Below are 22,377 nucleotides of genomic sequence, written 5' to 3' on the forward strand. Positions count from 1 at the left end.
ATCAGTCATTATATAAAAGCTTAACAGACAGTAGGCTGACAGGAAATGGGGAGAGAGATGGGGGAAAGACATGCAGTAAAGGCCGTCGGGATCGGGAGTCGAACCCACGGCACACTGCCAGACTGGATTACCAGCCAAGGTGCCTGGACCACTGAGCCAAGGCCCAGGCCGTATATCTGCTTGTACCCAAAAACAAAGCTGGGCATAGGAGGGGCTAGTGCCCCTCAAAAATCATATATGTACTTTACTTTACTTCGCACACTGGCAGCATGCAGAAATGGATGATCTACAAGCTCACGACACATGTATCAGGATGCTTGTAGCTATTAGACTAGACACATGTATCATGATGTGTTGAGCTTGTAGCTATTGTCACTATTACAAAACAAATGTTAATCATAAACGAGGCAAGTCGAAGTTTTATATATGCATGATATCATATTGCACAAGGGAGGCCTTCCCATTTACAGATGTCTAAAAATATGGAAACTCCAGGCCTGTGTGTAAAATAAGTGCTACAGTGGGGCCTACCTGCCTTGGTGTTCAGGTTGGGTAAGTGTTTGTGTGTGTGAATCACAGTTGGTGGTGTGTCTTTAGTTGGCAACTAAGGTATATATCATTGAGGCCTCTGCCCATCCCCTAATCCTCTCCCACACCTCCGCCTCCCTCTCTCCTTCTCTCTCTTTCTCCCTGGCCTTAAGTATAATATCTAGGTTGTCCCAGACACATTCATCAAGGCCCCCATCAGTGGCTTCTTACAGATTAACTGTGTACAGACAGAGTTGGAGGAGGCTGCAGCCGCATAACTGATCGCTCAGCTTTTAACAGAGCGATGGGTCTCTGTGTACCAACCCTGGCATAGACTTTGAGACCTGTGGGGAAATTGTAGGAAGAGTCCGAGAGAGCTACAGTGAGATTAAGAAGTGCCGGCGTGAGAGAGAGAGAGAGAGAGTTAGAGTTAGAAAGTGAAGTAGAGAGGCTCAGCCAGTAGCGGATGATCCAGTCGTCCCGACAGGCTGCGGTCACTGTGGTGGTGTTCAGGAGATGCTTGAAGGAGTCCTGGTATGTTCCTGTACAAAGCCCTTAAACACAGAGACGAAGAGGAGCTCATCAAGGTACATCATATCCCAATCTGTTCTTTGGATGCTTCTGTGGGACTTGTTGCAATAATGGATAGATTGATAGGCATTGGGTATAAATCTCCCAGGCCGTAGTTCTGTAAGGTACACTTCTACCATCAGAGGACAGTGGCATGACCTGTGGGGCTGGGTAAATGTACTGTATTTTTATTTATTTTTTTATTCTCGTATATGTGAAGTACTGTCTTGGGCCACGAGCCTGTAATAAAGTTTATATATATATATAAAGTTTATATTTATGCTATATATTGTGTGTACTGACTGAGGTATGAACACTACATTTGAACACTAAAGACAGGTAAGATAGATTTATAAAAGCAAACAGAATTCAGCCAGTCATAGTGCAAGGTGAAGACATCACTCACTGACTATTGTCCCATACCAGCTCCAGTTGACCACAATATGAGGCTTGTGGCGATAATGTTACACTAGTCTCAACAGAAAGTGACATGAGTCCATTCTAAGCAGGTTGGTAACATTTCAGTCTGGTGGTTTTACTGTAATGCCATTGTTGGACTACACAAATAGCTGAAAGAGTAAAGCAGTGGATTGGGTAATCCTCTGCTCTGCGCTGTTAGGAGAAGCACAGGGAGGTTTTCAGGGTTCCCTCTGTGTGAAGGAGAAACACAGAGAGGTTTTCAGGGTTCCCTCTGTGTGAAGGAGAAGCACAGAGAGGTTTTCAGGGTTCCCTCTGTGTGAAGGAGATGTTTTCAGGGTTCCCTCTGTGTGAAGGAGATGTTTTCAGGGTTCCCTCTGTGTGAAGGAGATGTTTTCAGGGTTCCCTCTGTGTGAAGGAGATGTTTTCAGGGTTCCCTCTGTGTGAAGGAGATGTTTTCAGGGTTCCCTCTGTGTGAAGGAGAAACACAGAGAGGTTTTCAGGGTTCCCTCTGTGTGAAGGAGAAGCACAGAGAGGTTTTCAGGGTTCCCTCTATGTGAAGGAGATGTTTTCAGGGTTCCCTCTGTGTGAAGGAGATGTTTTCAGGGTTCCCTCTGTGTGAAGGAGATGTTTTCAGGGTTCCCTCTGTGTGAAGGAGAAGCACAGAGAGGTTTTCAGGGTTCCCTCTGTGTGAAGGAGATGTTTTCAGGGTTCCCTCTGTGTGAAGGGGGGGGGATTAGTGGGGCTAATCGCCCAGGGTTGCCTCCTGAGTTTCATTGGAAGAACAATATAAAGCAGTAATTGAAAATTCTTGTACAAAAACATGTTAGATGTGCTTCTTAGGTTGTGGCTAACATTGGGCCACAACTGTAGTCTTCCTGTTTGTATTCAACCCAGCTTTGGGTTGAAAACCCAGCAACCGATTACAGAGTGCGCACACAACCTGCCCAGAACGGAAAAAAGGGGCCAAAGACACACCGCTGTCTGCCTTCGTTCAAAATGTACTGTGTGTGTGTGTGTGTGTGTGTGTGTGTGTGTGTGTGTGTGCGCGCGCGCGCCTCACTCGGACGCACGATATTCACAGAGCAACAACAACATGGACAGCATGGCGTTAGACTGTAAATCTGTACACTAGTCTAGCAAATAACGGGGTTAACAGGCTAGTTTTTCATATTTTAGGAGAGAGAAAGACAGGTTGTCCGCCTGCAGTGGAAGCTTTCTTGTATTAACCAACTTAAATCCTTTTGTACACCAAAGAAATAGCATGAATAGCTGACCTACAAAAAAATACAAGCTTACAACACGTCACATTGAAAGCTTTTAGTTCTGCAACGACACATTCTATTACTGCTAAAAGGAAATGTTGAATGCCTGTCTGAGGTGCAGCAGACAGTAGTAAACTAACTAAACTAACTAAACTAACTAGCTGAGGTGCAGCATGACAGCAGACAGCAGTAAACTAACTAACTAAACTAACTAGCTGAGGTGCAGCATGACAGCAGACAGCAGTAAACTAACTAACTAAACTAACTATCTCAGATGCAGCATGACAGCAGACAGCAGTAAACTAACTAACTAAACTAACTATCTCAGGTGCAGCATGACAGCAGACAGCAGTAAACCTGTCTACCTGTCTGAGGTGCAGCGTGACAGCAGACAGCAGTACACCTGTCTACCTGTCTGAGGTACAGCATGACAGCAGACAGCAGTAAACCTGTCTACCTGTCTGAGGCGCAGCATGACAGCAGACAGCAGTGAACCTGTCTACCTGTCTGAGGCGCAGCATGACAGCAGACAGCAGTAAACCTGTCTACCTGTCTGAGGCGCAGCATGTCAGCAGACAGCAGTAAACCTGTCTACCTGTCTGAGGTGCATCATGACAGCAGACAGCAGTAAACCTGTCTACCTGTCTGAGGCGCAGCATGACAGCAGACAGCAGTAAACCTGTCTACCTGTCTGAGGCGCAGCAGACAGCAGACAGCAGTAAACTAATGCACTTTGAAAGAAAACATGATTTGTTTTGTGCATAGTCGCATGCACACACACACACACACAGACATCCTCACAGCCCACCAGTAAGGCTGGCAATCGCTGCATTAGTGTATTTAGTGCAACATTACTGTCCCGGGACAATTGGTCACACAGAGCTATTGCTTAAATCCATCTTTCTCTTTCTCAACAGTCCCAGAAACCCTGGATAGAAGCCACTTTCAACAAGAGGGAATGTGTGTACATACTTCCAGTGTCAAAAGACCCCCACAGGTACGTGTGTGTGTGTGTGTGTCGCGTGCCCCTCGGGGCACGGTGGTAAATGGTAACGGCGTAATTGTATGGTGTTTGTGTCAAGGTAAGCCAAAAATTGTAACCACTATTTGTGTAAATGAAAAGTTCCAGCATGATTTCTCTGTCTGTGTCTCAGTGTAATTACAACCTCCAGCCAGAGGCGGGGCCAGCAATGAACACTTGCATCATCACTTATTTCAGGGGCCCCACCGCCCCTTTTATATCTATTGGACAGTCCTGATTTCCTGCTTTATTAATAATCTGATCTTCTTTTGTGCTGTAGATTATGTAGAAGATATTGTTTGTATTACACTGTTTTATATATCTCACACACACACACACACACACACACACACACACACACACACACACACACACACACACACACACGTGCGCACACACACACACACACACACGTGCGCACACACACACACACACACACGTGCACACACACACACACACACACACACACACACACACACACACACACACACACACATTCTAGTGAAGCACTTTTGTGAAGTGTTCTTCTCTAAGTTATGTGAACTTTATGGGAATTTGTAACGCCTGTGTTAGAAATATGGGAGACTCAGGCCAGTGAACCACCACATGTACATTGGACGCACGCACGCACGCACGCACACTTTTTAATATTTTTTATCATGATTTATTTTTGTTTTTTATTGGGGACAGCCAAGCAGTACATTTGACAAGAAAATCTTTGCACATAGTCACCCATCAACAAACAACGTACAGGACAAAAGAAAATAAAGATAAAAAATAAATAAAAATTATATGATAACGATGATTGTCTCATGCCTAGTTTGATCATAATCGTGTCACAATGCAGCGCAGCCATGGAAGGTTCCAGATCTCAGTGGGTTAGTCATATCCGCTTAGTTCCGTTAGTTATACTTTGTTGGAGATGCAAAGTGTAACTAAAAGCCACATTGTCACTCAGTTACTTGATTGTGTACGTACAATACATCAATGATTTGCTTCGGACCGTTTCTCTCCTACTAAAGAGATTGGTTGAAACAGCCTTTTAGCCGTGGATCAAACGAGCACCACTCCACACCTAATCAAAACAAAGAATTCAGCTGCTCTGTTTTCCCAGAGCGCTAGCAAACTCGGTGGCTAGGCTAGCTAGTTTCTTGGGACATTTTGTGGTCGTAGTGACTACATCTGTCATTCAAAAAATATGTTTTTTCAACGATTTTCTTAATTTTAAGGGTAACTGTTGTATAATTGCAATATTACACGAGAGGGTGTGGTTTAACGTGATTATTGCCACTTCAGTGGTGCTTGCGGAACTCGACTACGTCTCGTTCCTGACCGCATCACTGTCGTGGCAATAATCACGTTAAACCACACCCTCTCGTTAAAGCACACCACTAGAGCTGCAACTATCCATGATTGTTGTAGTGATTATTCTTTCGATAACACACACACACGCACATACGCACACACACACACACACACGTACTGTACGCACAATTAGAGCGGAGCATGTCATTTGGTTACATTTGTACATTCTCAGAGTTGTGAGGGTGATTGTTTTTGGTTAAAGCAAATGTTTTTAGTTAAAAGTTTAAACATCTATATAATATGATCGAGTATCCATTTATCAGCTTCAATTTTATAGTGTTCGAGTTCAAACATTGTCTGCTTATTACTTTGTGGCATCGTTCACCTCCAATTTTACTGAGTTATTTAGGGTTAAGGATTAGATACATTTTACTGAGTTATTTAGGGTTAAGGATTAGATACATTTTACTGAGTTAGTTGGGGTTAAGGATTAGATACCGGTACATTTGTTATTCTGACCTCAAAATGTTTACTATAGAACTGGAGAGAACTGCAGGAAGATCCCTCGTTACTGAACAATTACTTTCTAGAGAACCTTTTTGAACCAAAACGTATCACTTACTTAACCCATTTTAGGCGGGAACCCCTTTTGGTGTTAGCATTACGTTATGCTTTAGCTATTTAAAAATAGCAGATCTACAGGCTCATACAAGCTTGTAGGTCTGCTATTTTTGAAATATCGAAGAACGACTGGCATAGAAACATAGCTTTTTCAGAAAACTGTCAGGATTTGGAAGACATTTATAGAATCGTTCCCAGGTCAATTGAACACTGATCAGTGACGGGTAAGGAAGTGACCATATGAGAGGATTGTAGTGTTCAGTGACGGGTGAGGAAGTGTTCATATGAGAGTGATCATTGTAGTGTTCAGTGAAGGGTGAGGAAGTGTTCATATGAGAGTGATCATTGTAGTGTTCAGTGACGGGTAAGGAAGTGTTCATATGAGAGTGATCATTGTAGTGTTCAGTGACGGGTGAGGAAGTGTTCATATGAGAGTGATCATTGTAGTGTTCAGTGACGGGTGAGGAAGTGTTCATATGAGAGTGATCATTGTAGTGTTCAGTGACGGGTGAGGAAGTGTTCATATGAGAGTGATCATTGTAGTGTTCAGTGACGGGTAAGGAAGTGTTCATATGAGAGTGATCATTGTAGTGTTCAGTGACGGGTGAGGAAGTGTTCATATGAGAGTGATCATTGTAGTGTTCAGTGACGGGTGAGGAAGTGTTCATATGAGAGGATTGTAGTTTTCAGTGACGGGTGAGGAAGTCTCCATATGAGAGGATTGTAGTGTTCAGTGACGGGTAAGGAAGTGTCCGATATGAGAGTGATTGTAGTGTTCAGTGACTGGTGAGGAAGTGTCCGATATGAGAGGATTGTAGTGTTCAGTGACGGGTGAGGAAGTCTCCATATGAGAGGATTGTAGTGTTCAGTGACGGCAAGGAAGTGTCCATATGAGAGTGATCATTGTAGTGTTCAGTGATGGGTGAGGAAGTGATCAAAATGAGAGTGCAGTGGTCAGACTTTCATTACTCTTATCTTTGGTTGAAAGCCAATCTGTTCCCGGGAAAAGCAGCACAGTTGACAGATTACCTTCCTTGGGAGTCCTCAAACAAATCACCATTTCCTTCTGGAGAAGAGCTGCCCATAACAGGCCTGTGACCTGTCCTGGGGCCTCACACAGTATAGTTAAAAATTCACTCTCCTATTTGGTTTTTAAACTGAAGGGAGTGTTTATTTTTATAGTTGCTGTAACTGCTGTCATTGATTTGTGCATTTGAACTAAATGTATCCCCCCCCCCCCCCCTCCAGATGCCTTCCAGGATGCCAGATCTGTCAGCAGTTGGTGCGGTGAGTCTCATACCCCTTTATCACCCTACGAGTCTTAAGGCCAATTTATTCTAGGAGCGAATGACGCTTCACGGCAAAATATGTCAGCGGATGATGTCTGCCGACATTGTCCTGTACCTCTGGAAAAATGAGGGACAGGAGATGCAGATGCTTCATAAAATTATGCATACTATATAAGCTGAAGATGAGGTAACTTAACCCTAACCCTAAGCTGAAAATAAGGTAACTTAACCCTAACCCTAAGCTGAAGATGAGGTAATTTAACCCTAACCCTAAGCTGAAGATGAGGTAACTTAACCCTAACCCTAAACTGAAGATGAGGTAATTTAGGTAAGCTTTGCTGCCATATTAGAGATGCTACGAGACCACATTCACTTCCTTGATTTAAAATGACTGTCTGCAAGTCGCAGACAGTATGAATGCTCAATTCTCACAACATAGTGAGACACGGCACTTGTCGCTCCAAGCATAAATTGGCCTTTAGTGGGTCACGCATTAGCCTGCAATGAAACCTGTGAAGTGAATGCACATTCCTTGACACTGTACTTTCACTGTAGAACACCCCTCCTCAGGAAATAATTAGCTTCCAGGCTTTGTGTGTCAGGGTAAACATTCTCGCCTCTACGGTAACAGAACCCACATGAGGAGAGGGGGGGGGGGGGGATTTGACATAACGCCAAGGAAACATTGCTTCCCAAACAGTGTGCTTAATTCCCAACCTGTGGGCTGTAAGGATATAAGTGGTCTCGTAAATAATTGCCAATAATGTTTTCTTTAAAACATCTAATAATTAAAGTATCCTCAATGGAACTAACGTAGTATAATAATACTACTTTAGTTCCAATGATCAAGCTGGAACACAATCTATTGATCCAAAACCACATTTTACACACATAAAGACCCCCTGGAAAGTGTTCTAAATCTTCTAAACATATATATTTTTTTGCAAAAAGGGTGAAGTGTCCCTTAACCCATTTTGGGAGGGAACCCCTTTTGGTGTTATAAACATTATGTTATAATTTAGCTATTGAAAAATAGCAGATCTACACAAGGTCTGTAGGTCTGCTATTTTTGAAAAATCGTAAAAAGATGGCGCAAAAACTTGAATATATATTCTTTCAAAGTGAATGTTTTTAACTCGGGTCTAAATGGGTTAACTGAACTTAAGCCACTTATAAAGTTCCCCACCACAGTAAGCAAAGCAAAGCAAAGTTCTTTGTTTACCCAGGGAAGTGGACTAAGCTTGAGATGCAGCTTGTTTACAGCCACACCCTGCTCATAGAACATTTCGTGGTAGGGGTTCAATGCCTTGCTCAAGGGCACTTCAGCGGTGGTAATTTTAATGTGCCGGTCCAGGGATTCGAACTGGCGACCTTTCGGTATCAAGACCGCTCCGCATTCCGTTCGGGCACCGCTGCCAGTGACGAGTGCTCATGGAGTCCACTGAGGGAGTGCTCGGTGTGATTTGGACCTGTTCTCTCCCCCCATCCAGCTGCTGCTGCGGTCGTCTGGTGAGGCAGCATGTGGGCTTCACGGCCAGCCTGGCGGTGAAGTACTCAGACGTGAAGCTGGGTGACAATGCCAACCTGTCCCTGCCAGAGGTGGAGGAGTGGTCCGTGGACAGACACACAGAGGAGAGCCCCACAGATGCCTACGGGGTCATCAACTTCCAAGGGGGCTCACACTCGTACAGAGCCAAGGTCAGGCCCCCATTCACACGTCTCTCTACAATTTCACAAAATAGCAGACCTACAAGCTCGTAGCACGCCACTCGGTGGCGCGCTATGAGCTTGTACGTCTGCTATTGCGTCGTAATGCATTTAGAACTTGTAGATCACCTATTTTCAGTGCGTGGCTCCACACTCTCTTTTCTTGGTGTTAAAAAAACTGTTAATGTTGCACCCCCTTTTTTGTTATTATTATTATTACAATTTTGTCATTACAGATATAGCTTGTTGACAAGTGGGTTGCACAGATCCTAGGGCAGAATCAAGGAACATGACCAACGAATGACAATAATGAATAATATAATACATCTCTTAAAACTAATGTTCCACCATGCCATGGGAGCGGCAACACAAACAGTTTATAAACAACATTGTTTGGTTTTGTATCATTTTCCACGCAGTATCTACGTTTGTCCTATGACTCGCGGCCGGAGAGCGTCCTGAAGCTGATGTTGAAGGAATGGCAGATGGAGCTGCCAAAGATCCTCATCTCGGTCCATGGAGGCATCCAGAACTTTGAGCTGCATCCTCGCATTAAGCAGGTGGTGGGCAAAGGCCTCATCAAGGCCGCTGTCACCACGGGAGCATGGATCCTCACTGGAGGGGTCAACACAGGTACGCACATGACTGTAGCGTTTCCAGGAATTACATTTTCGGCAGGCAAGAATTACATTTTGGGCAGTCAATAATTACATTTTGGGCAGTCAAGAATTACATTTTGGGCAGGCAAGAATTACATTTTGGGCAGGCAAGATGTGTTAATTGTCGTCCCCCCGCGCACAATCGTAGCACTAAAGAGATATACCTGCCAGACAGTAGGATACAAAGGCTGATTGAGGTGATTGAGGGTCACGCTCTACCGCAACGGCCAATCAGCTGTCCAGTAATAGTTCTCAGGTCTTGTCATCTCGTTTTTCTCATTTTATGGATTTTGGCCAGAAATGGATTTGGACAGGCAGACGCCTGCCCTCGCCTTATTGTAGATACGCCTCTGGCACATGCACACACACCACGGCTATCATACTAGGCAGTTTATATTATTCAAAAAATGTCATTTTTGTTGGTTCGGATCATTCGGATAATTTGGTTTGGATCTACTGAATATGAAGGAGGCCTACTGGGGGGAAGCCACACTGTGTGTCATAGGCTCAATATGTCAGTGTGACACATTAAGTAGAACCCGTTTCAGATGGGGGTCGCCGGCATAGTACATATATAATTGTTGGGGTCCTTGACATGAAATATTGAGAACCACTGAAAAATACATTAAAAAAAATGCATTTTCTTTATTTCGACGTCAGGCCTAAACAGGTTAACTATAATGAGCCTGGCACACACCCCTTTCAGAAAGGGGGGCCAGAGTTTGAATGGAGGCCAAAGAGAGTGATGCTGACATGACAGTCATGGTAAAAAAAGAAGAACCTTATGTTCTTTTCCTTTGTCCACGATAGAATAGATATCGTCAGTCGGGTGGAAACCATGTATCTCCTTATTTAATTTAATTTCTGTATTTATTTATTTTAATGTTAGAATCAGAATCACTTTTATTTGTCACATAGCACAGTTTCCAGGTGTAATTCAAAGTAGTGAGACGCACCGAATATTCGTCCGCAGAAAATATTCGGCAGAAAATGGATAAAAATGCATTTTCGGCCTATTCGGTTTCGGCCCGAATAGGCAGAAAATATATCACCGAATAGTGTATGCAATTAATGCATTCAAAAGAGCTGAATACATGTTTTATGGACCCATAATAGTGATTATTATTTAACAACAACATTATTTAGCTGGGGACCACCTGGACCCCCTCAAGGACCACTGGTGGTTCCTGGACCACTGGTTGAAAAGCACTGTCATAGTAGATCAATGCTATTGGTCACACTGTCATAGTAGATCAATGCTATTGGTCACACTTTGTCACTCTGGTGTAAGAAATGCCCCAAATAGCTACCGTACAGTATGTCAGATTGAAAGTGGTTAACCACTGAACATATTAGAGCTTGTGACTAAATATCTCTTTGGACCTTTATTCAATACAAAATCAGGGTTTTGGACATACAGGTTTATGGTTTCAGCCTGACAGTATTGATATAATAATAATGGACATTGGATTGCATTCATTCATACATTGGGAGATTACACACACACACACACACACACACACACACACACACACACACACACACACACACACTGATCTGTGCATACCGCCTTCAGTGGTGCCAGCTCACCAGACTGTGGCCACTGGCTGGTGTTTCTCGGATAAAGTTAGCTTAACATTGTTCTTACTCGCTGCAGGAGGCCGTCCGAGGCCACATTCAAGTTGATGTTGTGATGTGAATGCAACAAAAGAGTTTGATGGAAGTGGTCTCCACGTGGCCAGGCATTTGATCCCTGCTCCCTTCACAGACTAAATGCATATAAACACTATAGATTGACTGTGGATTTCATCCAAGGTAACATAAGCACCAGCTTGTTGCTACCAGCCACAACGCTCTCTTCTTGTTGTGCTGATGTAAGCACATGCTCTAATTCAGTGGTTCCCAAAGTGGGGTCCGGGGACCCCTAGGGGTACTTGAGGGAGTTCCAGGGGGTACCTCGCTCAAATGGACCCTTATGGGTCTGTAACTCTGAGAGTGTACAAATGGAACCAAATGGACCCTTATGGGTCTGTAACTCTGAGAGTGTACAAATGGAACCAAATGGACCCTTATGGGTCTGTAACTCTGAGAGTGTACAAATGGAACCAAATGGACCATTAAATACCATTAAATGGTGGATCCGTAGACTAATGCGTGTGAAACTGGAAACTGAAATGAATGAATATGTTTCAGAATTACTGCTAGAGCTGTAAAAATCCTCTCTTATTGGGCTCACTGGCATATGTTTTCAAATGGGGGGTCCGAGGCCTAATAAATGTTGATTTGGGGGTCCTTGGCACTAATAAGTTTGGGAAGCACTGCTCTAATTAGTCTGGTATCAGTCATTAAGATGAGGGTTACAGATGCTTGTTGCTTATGCCCTAGGCCTAGATTAATATAATATTCAACTCTGACTTGTCCAAGAGAGTAGTTGTAGAGTGGCCCTGACTAAAATGCACAGATTGTATATTTCCACCATTCTTTTACAATTTGGCCAAAATGTTTCACCAGTTTTTAATTATAGGCCTAGTATTATTTGTTCATGCAGTGATGGTCTTTTTTTTTCTTTCTTTTTTTTCTGTATTAAAAAGGTCATAGGTCATAGGTCACTTCACTGTCATAATCCAGCTTAAAAAATACTATTTTTACCTTATTTTATCTTCCGTGCACGGCCAAGATTAGTGGTTTTACTTCTCAGATAAAGTAGGATGTTCGGAGCTTAATAAAACATTAATTCGAGGCTAACCATATTAATAGTCCTGATCGCTAAAACACTTGACCCTGGCACGACAATGGAGGATTATCACTTCCGGGTCATTTGACCGGTTAACGCTTCTTCTCTGCTTATGGTAACAGGGGGGGGGGGGGGGGGGGGGTTCTAAATCCTGTAGTATCCTATTAGAAAACCACTCATCTAGCAGGGGTACTTGAGGGAGTTCCAGGGGGTCCCCAGCTAAATGGTGTATATGATGTTCTGTCTACAGATGATATTATGTTATTTAGACTAATAATAGCTTTGAGCTCTACCAGCCGTTCCAGTTAGGTTTCTCTTAGCATTCTACTTAACCGCTCACTTAGTTGACTCATGCTGATCCTGCATTTTTTTGTGCATCTTTAAAACGCATTAATCCTGCCCATCTCTATTTTTTTTGGATAAAACCCATGTTTTTCCCCCAAAAATGCAAAAACAGCAAATCAACAATTTGTCTTCGACAAAGTATATAGAGCTTCAGTGGCTAAAACAAGAGGAGGATCTACAAGTCCTGTGAGGCTGTGCCAACTAATCATTTTCTCAGTCAATGTTTTTTTTAATGGTAAAACAATGTAATACAGACAGTAGACTGGTCATCACAAACTGAACCCTTGACTTGCATGTGGAATCTGAATCAAAACACACAAAGCATTCTTTATGTGAACAAAGCCTTATTGATGGCTGTACCCTCTCTACCCTCATGGCGAAGGTGTGGAGAAGCATTCATTATGTGAACAAAGCCTTATTGATGGCTGTACCCTCTCTGTACCATCTCTACCCTCATGGCCAAGGTGTGGAGAAGCATTCTTTATGTGAACAAAGCATTATTGATGGCTGTACCCTCTCTGTACCCTCTCTGTACCCTCTCTACCCTCATGGCGAAGGTGTGGAGAAGCATTCTTTATGTGAACAAAGCCTTATTGATGGCTGTACCCTCTCTGTACCCTCTCTGTACCATCTCTACCCTCATGGCGAAGGTGTGGAGAAGCATTCATTATGTGAACAAAGCCTTATTGATGGCTGTACCCTCTCTGTACCATCTCTACCCTCATGGCCAAGGTGTGGAGAAGCATTCTTTATGTGAACAAAGCCTTATTGATGGCTGTACCCTCTCTGTACCATCTCTACCCTCATGGCGAAGGTGTGGAGAAGCATTCTTTATGTGAACAAAGCCTTATTGATGGCTGTACCCTCTCTGTACCATCTCTACCCTCATGGCGAAGGTGTGGAGAAGCATTCATTATGTGAACAAAGCCTTATTGATGGCTGTACCCTCTCTGTACCCTCTCTGTACCATCTCTACCCTCATGGCGAAGGTGTGGAGAAGCATTCTTTATGTGAACAAAGCCTTATTGATGGCTGTACCCTCTCTGTACCCTCTCTGTACCCTCTCTACCCTCATGGCGAAGGTGTGGCGAAGCATGTTGGCGATGCTTTGAAGGAGCACTGTTCCAGATCCTCCAAGAAAATTTGCACTATCGGCATCGCTCCATGGGGGGTCATCGAGAACAGGAACGATCTCATCGGGAGAGATGTAAGACTTATTCTCCTTTTCATTAGAAATGAAAATTGTTAGTATAATTGTTAGCATAACAAATATTTGTTAATGCTTTCTATTAACCACTGAAGTCTCTATTTTAGGCATGTCATTATAGGGGAAACAAGCAGCCAAATGTTTTTGTGACTTGTTCCGCAAGACTGTGCTAACCTAACAGCACCACAATATTTGTCTACATTAGACAAAGTCTAGGTCTTTAAAAATCTTTTTTCTTCTTTTTTTGCATTTCGTATTAAAGTAGAGAAACATAGCTGCACAATTAAATATTGGTTCTGCAGTTTGACTCAACTGCAGGCTATAGAATTGTCTGTTTGTCTCAAATGTCATTCTGCCTTTTAGTTGCAAGGCTTTTCACTCTCCAGAATTCACACAGCCCACAATGCTTAGGGGCTCCGATGGATGGGTACAATTTAATACAAACAATATACAAGCAAACAATATAATAATGGTGATAATACTGGATGTAATAAAATAAAATAAGAAGAAGAATCAACAAATTCACGTGGCAATAATATAGCACTTTTTTTGGTGTAATGTAGTGTTTATGACATTATACTTCCCCTGCTGTGCTGTAGGTAACGGCTCCGTACCAGACCCTGCTGAACCCTCTCAGTAAGCTGAACGTTCTGAACAACCTGCACTCCCACTTCCTCCTGGTGGACGACGGCACCGTCGGGAAGTACGGCTCTGAGGTCAAACTGCGCCGCGAGCTGGAGAAGCACGTCAACCTGCAGAGAATACACGCACGTAAGAACCGTAGAGTTCTAAAGGGATGGAGGGCAGAGAATACACGCACGTAAGAACCGTCGAGTTCTAAAGGGATGGAGGGCGGACCGGGAGCCCACAGCCCCGCACCCGATAGCCCTGCTATTCATTTCAATGGAAGCACCTGGAAGAACGGTCTACTTCCGCATTTGGACTCCAAAATGTGGAATTGCTAACGAGCGCTCAATATTAAACTCCAACTGCACAACCGGGGTTTACTTGTAGCTAAATGCAGTTGTCCGTGATAATGAGTCGATACGAGGTGGCGTCGCCATTTCTTTTTTTTTATATATATTTTTTATCCCACGATTATGTAACCCATTTTTCACCCCTGTGTCAATCATCTAATGTGATCCTGGGCTCTACACACCCTCCACCAACCTAGTCCCCATATATGGGGGACAAGGGGAGAGCAACGGACTTGAACTCATGCTTCCTTCATGCCTGAGTGTCCAAGTTGCTCCTTTACACCTGACAGGGGGGAGTTTCCCTGGTTGGACGTAGCGCGTGGAAGGAACACGTTATTCCAACCAGTTCCTTTCCCCTCCATCAGGCGCCCCGGCTGGCCAGGGGGAGGCAGTTTAGTGACCAGGATTACTGCATGCTTTTTGTGAGGGTACCTACCCTAGGGGACACGGGGAGAACATGCAACCTCCACACAGAAAGGCCCTTTCGCCAACCACGCCTTCGGGTATGGGCACTGATGACGTGGAGGAGGAAACACGCCACCAGCACCCACAGCGCCCCGAGCGGGAATCGAACCCAGGACCTTCTAACTGTGAGGCGACAGCACTACCAACTGTGCCACCGTGCCCCCCTATGGCGTCGGCATTTCTGAGAAACGTCTGGCTGTTCCTCTTGTCTGCTGTTGGCCTCATGCCAGCGATGTTCAGAGAGAGGAATGTCCTTGAGGCGTTAACCTCAGGGAACCTTCGCCACGTTACCAAGAGCTACCCCCAGAGGCCTGTCACTGTTATTACATAAAGAATACATAGAGAATGAGAGCTACCTCCATGCCTGTCACTGTTATTACATAAAGAATAGAGAGTTTGCACATGCATGATTTTCCCATCAGGACACGCCCGCCCTCATCTAGACTGAGTGGCTAAACATTGAGCAGCATGGAGTGTTGGAGTTTGGAAGCAATCGTTGGAAATCACTCAACCGTCCTGCGTGCCACCTGTTTCTAAATGTCACATAATGCAGGAGGCAGCAAAATGTTGTGTTATTGAAAACAAACACTTCCAAACTCTGACGTTTGGAAAAATAATCAAATGCAGGGCATTTCTTGACAGAAAGTAGCTCATAAAATTTAACATTGTTTAATGCAATCAGACAGGACTTTTCTGTTTGGATGAATGGGCTGTCAAGGCCAGAAAGTAGTTTTTTGCCACTCAGTGGGCGTTCCTGCATAACTTCCAGGTACGATGATGTCACGCGCATACCCTCTATACATAGAGAATGAGAGCTACCCCCAGGCCAGTCACTGTTATTACATAATCTATGAGAGATTCAACCCTCATCGTTTCCTTTCATCTGTATGAATTCATCGTTGCAAATGGATAAAATGGCCGATCTACAAGCTCACAACGTGTCGTGATGCAACTTCTTGTGAGCTTGTTCACAATTTTTGAAACATTTTGAAAGTATAAAATAATTACCTACTTGCATGGCCTGTTTTGCCTCAGGGCTTAAAGTTCTCAGTCCTGGGGACTGATTTCAGTCCTGAGGATCTCATAGGGGTCATTTAATGAGATCAGTGCAGATTTGCAAAACAAAAAAAAGATCAGTCTTGGGATTGTTTTTTGCTTTAAGCCCTGCCTATAGTACATTATTTATTTATATTATTAGTGCCCCAGTATATCCCTGTGCAATTTAGGTTTACAAATTCTACAAAGCCAAACAATTTCCTTCCAGTGTTAATGCAAAAATCAAACTAAATCATGAATTGCTAAATATGTATGACGATTAAGTGTGTGTGTGTGTGTGTGTGTGTGTGTGTGTGTGTGTGTGTGTGTGTGTGCTGTAGGTATTGGTCAGGGCGTGCCTGTGGTGGCCCTCATCTTTGAAGGGGGTCCCAACGTTATCCCTACGGTGTTGGAGTACCTCCAGGAGAGCCCCCCCGTGCCGGTGGTGGTGTGTGAGGGCACCGGCCGCGCTGCTGACATACTGGCCTACATACACAAACAGACCGAGGAGGGAGGGTAGGACGCACATGCACACACACACACACACACACACACACACACACACACACACACACACAATGTTGGACCTCATTCACAACGGCATTTACGCTCATATCGTGAGCGGAGCGTGAGCGTACGGGCATTTACGAGGATTCCCACGTTACGTGGGAATCCTCGTAAATGCAAGTGGCCTTGTGGTTAGAGTGTGTCCCCCTGAGACTGGGAGGTCGGGGTTCAATCCCCGGCCGGGTCATACCAAAGACTCTAAAAAATGGCTACAGAAACAGGAGATAGGCCCCTGCCCCTATGGGCCTCATGGCTACAGAAACAGGAGATAGGCTCCTGCCCTATGGGCCTCATGGCTACAGAAACAGGAGAAATGAATTATCAGATTTTATAACCTCTGTAATTGCAGTGCACATGCAATTCATCAGTAAGGGCTTTTATCATTGCCGAGTTTTAATATAGCATTTGGTCGTGTGGTGAACTGTACAAATTAACTTCTTTCTCATTATGTGAAAGTAACTGTAACATCGAGTGAAGCAATGCGTGCCAAGTTGACAAATTGACAATTAAGTTTCTATGCGGTGTGTGCTTCCGTCCGTTTAGTTTATAATTTTATACATATAACTCACGCTGTTAGCTTGAAGATCTGTCCGTGCAGAGACCCGCTTGTCAAAATTAACTGCTCTACAAGCTCATCGCGGAGCACCGCGTTCACTGTTGTGTATAACTTAAAGCTTGGGGATCTGTGCATTTTGCACAGGCTATCATGACGTATTTCATCCTCGGACAGATATGTCCTGTTGCCTTATATGGCGTGGAATGGGCGTGGATGTTCCATTAAAGCAGGCGACACCAGGCCAATCGCTTGGGAAAGAGACGGAATGAGATACACGGGCGATCCGAACAAATTAACTCGTTAAGCCACCTGCGCTGAATGACACAGGAGCTTGTCGCAGCTTGATTGGACGGATAAATACGCCATCATTACGCAGTTCATTTACACCTGGGCGTATGTTTCCGTTGTGTGAATGAGGTCCAATATGTTTGTATTACTATACTTCTGAGGAGTGAGGTTTTAGGATGTCGATTTTATGAATATCATTAAATGTTTTATCCTAAGCCTGAAGCTGATCTATCAATCAAAATTGTCCTCAGAATGTCTGTTTCTCTTTCACACACACACACACACACACACACACACACACACACACACACACACACACACACACACACACACACACACACACACACAGTCACACACACACACACACACACACACACAGTCACACACACACACACACACACACACACACACACACACAGTCACACACACACACACACACACACACACACACACACACACACACACACACACACACACACACACTCATAAGCTGAAAATAGCAGGTCTATAAGCTCAAAGGGCAGCACATTGTGATGCGTTTTAGCTAATATAGCTTTTTTCAGCCAATATATTTATTGTCGAGCAAAAGCATCAGGGACTCAAGGGGGGGGTCAAGGTGTTTTTCAGGTGTTAAGATGTTTCGGAAACGAGGGAAAACAGCTAACCAAATAAAAGTAATTCTTCACCATTGTGCACTTGTTCCCGTGCAGGGGTCTACCTGACGGTGTGGAGGCAGACATCATAGCAACCATCAAGAAAACCTTCAACTTTAGCCACGCCGATGCCTTCCATCTCTTCCAGACACTCATGGAGTGCATGAAGAGCAAAGAACTGGTACAGAATAACTCCAGCCCACTAGGGATGAAAGTGGTCAACTGCTGCAGTCATATTGGACTTCACGGTCCATGTATTACAATGTACATTGGTCTTAACATCACGTCCCGTGTTTTAGGATTCTGGCTAGGCCTGTCACAACTGTTATATAATCGCCTAATTTTTGAGATGATCACAATTAGTTTAATTGTCAATCATTGTTGAAATAATATGTCCATATACATTTTCAAAAATATAGCAAAGAAAAATAGCAGAAATAGCAGATCTACAAGCTTGCAATATGCCACTTTGTGACGTGTTGTAAGCTTGTAGATCAACTAACTGGCCTTTTTTTATTATTAAATGTGTCAATGATTTCTTTGTATATTTAAGTTATTTGTCATGTCTGCTCTGTGCAATTTGTGATTGCGTTGCCTAAAAGGCAAACAGAAATACACATTGTAATATTCCAATGTTCAATGCAAAAAACACTCTTATCGCCCCCAGACGAAGGTCTCCGTCCTATTAAATAATCATGCCCGTCATCATAGACGGAGATTAATCAAAAGAGGAAACACGTTTCACCTCTGTTTTCTGGACTGGTTGTTAGTTGTTAGTGTGCCTTCTAAGTAAAGGGGGAAAAACTAAAACTAGAGATGGATGGCTCCGCACACACTGGCTCCCCGTTTCAGCCAGGACCGACTACAAGGTCCTGCTAACCGATCGATGTCGATCAATGTCGATCTATATCGATGTCGATCGATGTCGATCTATATCGATGTCGGTCGATGTCAATCTATATCGATGACGGTCAATGTCGATCTATATCGATGACGGTCAAAGTCGATGTTGGTCAATGTTGATGTCGGTCAATGTTGATGTTGATCGATGTTGATCGATGTCGATTGATGTCGGTCGATCAATGTCGATCGATGTCGACCGAATACTGATACTAGTGTATCTAGCTATATATCTCGTGTTGTGCACGTGTTTATAGCAGACTCCTCACTCAAATGTGCACTTGCAGTTTGGGCAACTCTAAAGCAAGCTCCACATTTTATTTACTTGCCATAGTGTCAACTCCTTAGCCCTGTGTCGTATCGGTGGTTAAAGCCCTAACAGCGGTTGGACGTGTAATCAGCCCTAACCCTAACATTGGCATTGGTCAAATTTCCATTGTCATTATTAAACCTTAGTTTGATGAACCCCTAATGCAGGCGCGTTGCATTTGTTTTGTAAACAGATCACTGTGTTCCACATCAGCTCAGAGGATCACCAGGACATTGATGTGGCCATTCTGAAGGCTCTACTCAAAGGTTGGTCTCCTCTCGCTCTCTGCCTACTGTGTGTGTGTCTCTCCTCCCTGTTTCTCTTATCTCTTGTTTCTTTGTTTGTCTCTCTTTGGCCTTCTCAGTTGCTCTCTTCTTTCAGTTGCTCTCTTTTATTGTGCTTCACATCTTTCTGTTTCCCATTTTCCCTTCTCTTTGTGTCCCTATTACTCCTGATGGACTTAAGCGGTAAAATTACATTTTACACAATTCAAGATTTTAAGCAGTAAAATTACATTTAACACAATTAATAACATTTGGTGAGAAGCATTAGAACTATACTACCGTAATTTCCGGACTATAAGCCGAGGCTTTTTACCCATGATTTGAACCCTGTGGCTTATACAACGGTGCTAATCTATGGATTTTTACAGCTAACGCAGAGCCATCTCAGGCTCTGAGCTAACGTAGCTGCGGCTTATAGTCCGGTGCGGTTTATAGTCCGGTGCGGCTTGTATATGGGATTTTCCCTAAATTTGGCTGGTGCGGCTTATATTCAGGTGCGGCTTATAGTCCGGAAATTACGGTATATAATAATACGATTTAAAAAATATATATTTTGTTTGATTAGATATATTTTGTATATTATATTTGTATTTTGCCACAAATGGCACAGAATCCTAGGAATTAAGTGCCTGTTGTGAACATAAGGAGTGGTAATGAGTATCATTTAGCCTCCTCTCCATCCTGGAGGGTCCCCTGGCAGCACATGCTGCTGTTCTTTATGGATTAACATCTTGACTTTGGCCTGACCTTGTCATGTTTTCATATTGATATAGATATGTTTTGAAAAACTGCACGCACGCACACACGCACTGTCTCTCTCTTTCACTCTCATTCCTTTCTGCTTGTGTGTGTGTGTGTGTGTGTGTGTGTGGAGATCGTGTTGCCAGCCAGCGTTCTTTCAACGGCGTCATTACATTACTTTGCTCTTCTCCCCTGCATGCCTCCGTGCTGTTGTCTCTTTCTCTGCAGTCTGTCTGACACAGGGAGACACCCTCCTGTGGGGAGAGCAGGGTTGCTAGGTATTCACTCAGTGGTTCCCAACCTTCTCTGGATCAGGGCCCACTTGGAAATCCCAAACGCGTTCATGGTCCACCCATCAGACCACTACGCTGCTGCCGTGTGGTCAAAGTGGTCAAATGGGTGGGCCTCGTTCATTTTCAGAGTTTTTTAATGATAAATCAATCGATTGTGTTCCAGCTTAGAACACCAATACAAGTTTTTAGTGTGTTGCTAATCACGTGGAGGCCCATTTACAATATCCTCACAGCCCAACAGTGGGCCCCTTCCCACAGGTTGGGAACCACTGTCCTACAGTTAGTCATCATTAGCCTGTTTCCATTGTGTCTGCCATGTTCCATATCTGTGCTGTTTTGTTTTTCTTTCTTTCATTTCCAACAAAGAAGGAAAATAGATGTGCTCTTTTACTCTGGTGGTGGTGTTATTATTATTTAGTTTGCACATCACCATGTTTTAATTGTTATAAGTTTGACCCTGAAGAGGGTGAGTTGCAATTTATAATTTAGGAATTTAGCAGATGCTCTTAGCCAGAGCGACTTTTAATATGCAAGGAACAGTAATCACATCGATATAATTCAGAGAGAAACTAGGATCCAGGTAAACCAAGGACCTAAATAACATTTGTTCCCATTACTCTTAATTGGAGACAAAGGGAAGGAATGTGTGTGCGTGTGTCACATATGGTGCCCTTTTCCGTCTGATTAGAGTTGTGGAGAAACGGGTTCTGATACTCAAACGAGAGGATTGTGACAGAACAAAACACCCTGAAGAAGGCCCGGCCCGCACAGGCAAATATTTGGCCGGCGGAGCCGCATTCTTCAGGGTGAAACAGTAACTCACCCGGTGGGAACCAAAGGCTACTGAACGCCCACTCATACATAATCAATGTATCACAGTTGGTTAAGGATGTAGTTGGATATAGTACGTTTAGTTGGTTATAGTTGGATGTAGCATGTTTTTTTTTGTTGGTTATAGTATGGTAGTTGTATTATGTAGTATATGTTTAGTTCGTTATAGTATGTTATAGTTGTATGTAGTTAATTTAGTTGGTTAAAGAAGTTGTTGTTGTGTAGTGTATGTTTAGTTGATTAAAAATGTGAAACTGTGTAAAACAAAGATTTTACTTTTAGATTTAACTTGGCTTTTCAGACTATGGATTTGAAGGAAAAGTCAATTCAGTGTACTTTTCTGTGATTGACATATTCATCTTACTCAAAAATAAAACTTTGTTTTAGAGGGAGATGGTTAGCATGTTCCTCTGCACACCTCTCGCGCTCTAGATAAAACTGAACTGAGAGGGTTAGCATGTTCGGCGAACAACACATAGGTGAACGCGGACATTGCTGTTCCTTGGAGTGGTTGCACCACTCAAAAAGGAAATACACAATGTATTAAGTGGCAATTACTGTCGCGCGTGTATGTCACAGTATGATTGGAAAACCAGTCGGACTGAAAAAGGTGCCCTCGTTTTCACTGACGGAGGCACGCTGTCTGAAGCCGACTTGAGCCACGAGCCACACCTTCGCTGTGCCGAGTGTTGCCAAGTCACCTTCAGACGACTCGGCAGCGTCCGAGTTACGTCCCCATAGGGACCGAATCGTAAACGATCACCTCCCCCCCCCACCCCACCTGTCTCGGCGAGACGAGATGTCAGCAC

The 22,377-nt window shown here is 43.7% G+C and overlaps 2 protein-coding genes across 2 annotated transcripts in view; both read left to right on the plus strand.

Annotated features, from left to right (window-relative positions):
* Nucleotides 1-879: 879 nt before the first annotated feature.
* Nucleotides 880-16,665, plus strand: LOC310878237 (transient receptor potential cation channel subfamily M member 7-like; the record flags this gene model as incomplete). Its single annotated transcript, XM_083792433.1, has 8 exons — nucleotides 880-1,115; nucleotides 3,698-3,777; nucleotides 6,976-7,014; nucleotides 8,507-8,714; nucleotides 9,143-9,356; nucleotides 13,544-13,668; nucleotides 14,268-14,439; nucleotides 16,487-16,665. Exons 1-8 carry the CDS (start codon nucleotides 1,065-1,067, stop codon nucleotides 16,663-16,665), a joined length of 1,068 nt encoding a protein of 355 aa, XP_083648559.1. The 5' UTR covers nucleotides 880-1,064.
* Nucleotides 16,666-17,418: 753 nt separating this feature from the next.
* The window catches only part of trpm7 (transient receptor potential cation channel, subfamily M, member 7), a gene marked incomplete at both ends in the record, with an annotated part of 43,230 nt that continues 38,271 nt past the window's right edge, over nucleotides 17,419-22,377 (plus strand). Inside the window, 3 exons of the mRNA XM_083759198.1 lie at nucleotides 17,419-17,423; nucleotides 18,267-18,390; nucleotides 19,613-19,685. Coding sequence (XP_083615324.1) covers nucleotides 17,419-17,423; nucleotides 18,267-18,390; nucleotides 19,613-19,685 — 202 coding nt within the window. The remainder of the gene's footprint in view (nucleotides 17,424-18,266; nucleotides 18,391-19,612; nucleotides 19,686-22,377) is intronic.

The sequence above is a fragment of the Protomyctophum parallelum genome (assembly GCF_964188405.1).
Source record: "Protomyctophum parallelum genome assembly, chromosome: 2".
In the NCBI taxonomy this organism is placed as follows: Eukaryota; Metazoa; Chordata; class Actinopteri; order Myctophiformes; family Myctophidae; genus Protomyctophum; species Protomyctophum parallelum.